The sequence below is a fragment of the Condylura cristata genome, unplaced genomic scaffold (assembly GCF_000260355.1).
Source record: "Condylura cristata isolate star-nosed mole 26May11 unplaced genomic scaffold, ConCri1.0 scaffold00004, whole genome shotgun sequence".
NCBI lineage: Eukaryota > Metazoa > Chordata > Mammalia > Eulipotyphla > Talpidae > Condylura > Condylura cristata.
Window position 1 is genome coordinate 35,139,616 of NW_004567105.1, and position 6,068 is coordinate 35,145,683.

The following is a 6,068-nucleotide window of genomic DNA, read 5'->3' on the forward strand; positions in this document are numbered from 1 at the left end:
CTCTGGTGAACCCTCTTACCCTCCGCATCTCTGGCCTGTCCCTCAGTTCTGTATGAATAAATAAATAAAATCTTTAAGAAAAAAAAAAGTACTATGAAAAAGTCACGCAGAAAAAGATGCATACTATATATCACTTATGTGGAATCTAAAAGTTGAACTTAGAAAATAAAAGAATAAATAAAATGGTGGTTACAAGCAGATGGAGTTGGAGTAATAAAATTTGTAATGGGTAGTAAACAAGTCACACTGATCTAATGTACAGTGTAATGAATAGTCAATACTGTCCTATAGTTATGTAATATGTTAATCACTGCAACCATATATAAAATATCAAAGACAACATAAATTAAGCCATGTCAAATAAATGATATTATCTACAATACAGACATTTTCTATTATCTCTTTATATCTTATATATATATATTTTTAAAGATTCATTCATCCATTCATTCACTCATACATACAGAACTGGGGTACAGGCCAGAGGTGCAGAGGCAGTCTGAGAATTCACCAGAGACAGAGTAAGGAGCAGAATAGGCAGATGGACCATGTACACTGCTGAGGGGAGCAGCAGGTGGGTCAGGAGGAGTGTGCTGCACCATGTGGATCATCTTCCTGGTAGGGAATCAAACTTATGCTGCAGTGGCTGCAAGAGCTTCATGGTGCTGTGCTTTCAACCACCAGGGAGGGTCATATCTTAATACTTTATATTTTAATAAATTGCTAAGAAAAATACGTAACAGAACAGAAAGAAAATTCAAAAAGATCAAAAGAAACTCAACTCACAGATAGTCCTGAAATACAAATTAAACCAACCATGAAACTTCACTTTGCAACCATTAGCACACGCACACACGCGCACACACGCGCACACACACCCCTAATGAGGAACAAGTAATAACTAGCTGAGGTTGGATACATAAGGTAACCTATCATCAACCCTCCTATATGTTAGTGTGTGTGTGTGTGTGTGCGCGCGCGCGCGTTTGCGTAGCTGTAAGCAATGAGAAAATAGTTACTTGGAAGGGGGATATGTAGGTGGAAAGATCTCAGAACAAGGCAGGTAAAGCAAAAAGTGGAAAAAGGAGCAGCTAAAAAGGAGCCAGCTGTGATACTTATGTATGTTTTATATTATGTATAAAAAAATCATCTTATTTGCATAAGAAATTAGGGGGAAAACATTTAAAAACCACTAAAGCTGCTTTGCTGAGTGTAAAGGGAAAAAAAATGTAATGTACATAGTACTCTGTTACAGTAAAAACAAAATATGCTCATATTAGCATGAAGAAAAGTAAAAGGATGTATCAGGTTGTCAGAAAAGTCATGACACATTTTCACTTAAAAAAAAAACAGATTACGTAATAATTTTTCTGACAACACAAGATAAGCAACTAATACCAATTCCTTTTATGGAATGGAACTGGAATGAAAGCTGTGATTGTAAAAATTAGAAGAAAATTAGATTTATAATTTTTGTTGTTTAGCAATACATACCTTGACCTTGCCATACTTTAGAAGGTATTACTAATATTTTGTCACATGATGCAGAAGGTTGGATCCACCGCCAAACTAGAAAATCTGCACCACCTATTCTCCGGGTTTCAGTGCGAACTCTAGATTCATTAGCAGCAAGGAAGTCAACAGCTCTATCCCAGACTTTCTTCATTTTTTTCCTATCATGTGAACAAAATGACCATGGCTTATTATCCTTTTCAAATATGAGTAACTGAAAGTAGCAGTTATTGTTAACTCGGGCTGTTACCACTGCTTATGGAATTTTTCTGAAAAAGATTTAGATACCTAAACCTCACCTGAGATTTGCTACATTTCCACCTCAGAGGTGGAACTTGAGCATCAGTATTTGCCACTTCCCATCCCAAGCTCCACTGGTGATTCTGATATGTTGCTAGGTTAAGAATGCTCTTGAAGTTACTATTTAGTTCATTTAAAAAGTTTTGTTGACCCCCCCTCCTCAAAAAATAAGAATATAAACAATATTAGTAAATAGTCCTTCCCTACTGCCTATCTCCTTACCTGTATCAAGATAAAATATCAGTAAGATAGAGATTGACAACAATGCATTGGAATGAGAATCATTTAGAGAATCTAACTGGGTGTCACTCAAAAATCAACAAGAGTAGAGGAGAGTTTAGAAAGAAAGGAAAGCTTAAAGTACAAGAATAAAGCCTGTATTATAAAAACAATCTAGTTGAAAAGGGTCACAACTCTCAACCTAATTTTCACAACTGCAGAAAACACCAACATTTTGTTAATGCTTTAAACATACCTGTCATGAGGCTGTATTAAGGAATCTCGCACATGTGGAATAGGCATGTAAGGCTGTAAATCTTTATTTTCCTGGCAAGCTTCATTGTGACTTCGTAAAACATCTGAAAATAAACCAAACAAATTTACAAGTAAATCACTTACTGTGCATGATGTTGTAGCAGCCCTACTATTTTAGAAACAGGTTAGATTTTTACAAATACTATACCTATAATCTTTACCACCATATCATACATCTGCCTCGTTTCTTCTTCCTCTTTTGTCCAACGATATTTCATGTAACGCAGAACGACACAAACCATCACCACACCTGCAAGATATATATTTTGTGTTTCACAGAATGTGGTCAATGGCAGTAATGTTCAATACAACCTGAAGTTAATGGGCAGCTAACTGCTAACTCTGAGTATTAAAAAATAAAGCAATAAAAAACAAAACACAAAAAAGTAGTTTTTGCAATGATTATTTTAACTGCCACAATAATGAAATGGCTTCAAAACAACGTTGATTTAGATACATAATTTAAACTACACAGCAAAAACACATATCAATCATTTTCTAGAGTTTCATTTAATCTCTCTAAAATCGTTTCTTCCACTTACAATGATAAATATTTATAAAAAAAAGATTTACTATTATACCTTGCTAAAGACTTTTGGATGTGATTTATAATGGCAACTTTCATGTAAGTAAATTCTCATCCCAGGGATAGTGAAACAGAGACACAAAAATTCTAGCCTAATCGTATCATCTTTCTCACCCTAACAACTTACCTAAACATAACAATAATAATCTGTGGGTTACGGTAATAAAAGCACGACGAAAACGACACCAGAAAGACATCTGTGGTCTTGTAGACTGTAAAAACTGTACGTGAGTTATATTTGTCAATTCTTCCTCTGGGCCATTTCCGACACACCTATTTGAAAATTAAGGAGAATTCAGAGTCAAATCACTTATTACATTACAAAATAGTCAAAATGGAAATCAAATCCTTTACCTTATTCCAACATCTTTTCCATTTTCCAAAATCCACTCCAATGAAGTGTTAAATATATCTTTATATTCGGGGCCTAAATCCTAACAAGAAAAATAGACAAAATAACCAGATGTTCTTAATCCATATTCACATGACTCTTTGTTTAAATTGTCCTATATGTAAACTTTATTTAATAATTTCAACTATGTAACGTACATATAAAATTACACTATTACAGAAAAAAATAAAAGGTGAAAATAAAAGTTACCACTTCCCCACCACCCTATAATAATAACAATATTTTTGCAGAGTTTTCAGTTTTTATATGTCCACAAATGTTGGGGATCCTTATTGTCACAGATTCTTTTTCAAGTATCATCATAAGAGTGGATTTGCCCCCAATTATCCCTCCTACTATTTTGTTGACTTTAAGATTAATTTTTATTATGTATGCATATAAAAACTGGGGTACAGGCCAGAATTGTAGGGATTTAGATTCATCAAAGACAGAATGTGGGTAGAACAGGCAGATCTACAGAAATACATTCCTGAGGGGAGCAGCGAGAGGTCTGCTACACCATTTGGGTCAGCTCCCTGGCTGGGGTTCTATCATTCATGCTGCAGTAGCTGGCAATAACTTGACAGCACTTCGATTTTAACCCTTAGGCCAGCAAGGAAGCCCTTCCCCCACTATTATTAGATGAACAAATGACAGACTATTCTGACTTAGCTGTTGCAAGGGCATTTTATTCAACCAATTAAATCAAGAAGAACAAATGTCTGTATTACCAATGATAAAATTTAAGTTTTCAAATGAAAAGTAGAATTTGCATCCATTACTGGAAGCTGAAATCTTCACAATACTTAAAATCTTTGTAAAGATAATGCTATGATTTTAATGAATGACTTTTTTGGTACAGCATAATAAAATGTGTAAACATTTGGAAGATCTGAATAACCAGTAAACCAATATTTTCTAAATGATCAATGAGCTATAACATCTTTCAAGAGTAAAAAATGCTTCTCAAATGTACAAAACAGGACTAAATTAGACAAAGTAGGAAAATTTTGCTGATATGCTCAGATTCAACACTACAACTACTTTCAAGAAACTACCTTATAGTTTTGGTGTAGGATCAAAGAATACTTACAATAATCTATAAAAGCTACGAAAATGCTCTTCCCTCTTTGATCACATGCCTGTGTGAGGCTGAATTTTCCAACACCAACATCAAAGAAGCCTATATACGGAAGCAGATATAAGAATCCAGTTGGAGGGTCTCCCTGGTGGCACAGGGGCTAAAGTCTCAGCACTATCAAGCTATGACCAGCTGTTAAGGCATGAGTAGGATCCCTGGCAAGGGAACTAACTGACATGGCACAGCAGACTTCTCCTGTCTTGTCCGATGCTCCCCTCAGCAGTGTATTTCGGTAGCTCTGCCTGTTCTGCTCCCCACTGTCTGCTGGTGAATCCTCTCATCATCTGGACCTCTAGCCTATACCCCAGTTCTTGTATGCATAAATAAATAAAAATCTTAAAAAAAAAAAAAAATCTAGTTGTTGGGCCCTCCCTGGTGGCACAGCGGGTTAAAACACAGCACTAAGAAGCTTAAGCCACTTCCGCATGAGTTCGATCCCTGCCTGCCCAGGAGGAGATCCACAAGGCATGGCACACCTCTCCTGACCTGCCCACTGCTCCCCTCAGCAGTGTACTTCGTCGATCTGCCTGTTCTGCTCCCCACTCTGTCTCTGGTGAATCCTCTCACCCTCCGCATCTCTGGCCTGTACCCCAGTTCTGTATGGATAAATAAATCTTTAAAAAAAAATCTAGTTGTTTTATAAGGTAAACATTAAAGAGACTTGCAAAAATGTAGACTTGTAAATGTTACTATTTTAAACAACTTTACTTCAATTTTTAATATGCTTTGCACTGTATATGTAAAATACAAGCAGACACACATACACACACACACACACACGTATGCGTATGTCCTGCAAGAGTCAATTAGTATCCTCTGTAATTTCAGGAATCCAAGAGTTCTGAAACCAAAAAGTTTTTAAGAACTATAGAGCACGGAGTGAATATGTATATATATTTTTTAAGTCAAAATAAGAAAAGTAGGGCCGCCCTGGTGGCCTAGGCATTAAGTCTCAGCACCATCACTTCTATAGCTTACGCTCCATTCCATGCTGACCCACATATGATGCAGCAGACCTCTCCTGCTATACCCGTCGCTCCCTCAAGCAATGTATTTCAGTAAATCTGTCTGTTCTGCTCCCTACTGTCTCTGGTGAATTCTCACATACCCTTGGCCTACATCCCAATTCTTCTATACAAAATAATAGTGTTATATATTATTTTTCATTTGCTTTTATTACCTAAACAAGGCATTATTTCCAAGTCCATACACATGTAAGAACAACAACCCAATCTTTTCAACAAAATAGCATACTACTGTATGATTGTTACACTTTTAATCAACTGTATTAATGAACATTTGAAGCATTTCTAATGATTTTAACTCAATTAATATTTTAATATACACCCCTGAAAATCCTCTCATTCACAAGTATTTGAGGGCCCACTATGTGCCACATAAGACATAGAAATGTAGATCAAAATTTGCTGCACTCATAGAGCTTATATTCTATTTGAAAGTATGTCTTCATGTACTTTTTGAAATGCAAAGAATGAATTTCTAAAAACGGCATAAGAAGTTATTTTTTTTTCTTTTTTTTTTTTAAATTTATTTATTTATTTGTCCATACAGAACTGGGGTACAGGCCAGAGGCTCAGGGGCGG

General features: G+C 35.8%; 1 protein-coding gene across 1 annotated transcript in view; it reads right to left on the reverse strand.

Annotated features, from left to right (window-relative positions):
* Positions 1-6,068, reverse strand: part of LEMD3 (LEM domain containing 3) — a 56,302-nt gene that overhangs the window by 9,926 nt on the left and 40,308 nt on the right. The window contains exons 5-9 of the mRNA XM_004676522.2: positions 3,287-3,366; positions 3,060-3,205; positions 2,495-2,596; positions 2,288-2,390; positions 1,495-1,673 (exon numbers count right to left, since the gene is read on the reverse strand). Coding sequence (XP_004676579.1) covers positions 1,495-1,673; positions 2,288-2,390; positions 2,495-2,596; positions 3,060-3,205; positions 3,287-3,366 — 610 coding nt within the window. The remainder of the gene's footprint in view (positions 1-1,494; positions 1,674-2,287; positions 2,391-2,494; positions 2,597-3,059; positions 3,206-3,286; positions 3,367-6,068) is intronic.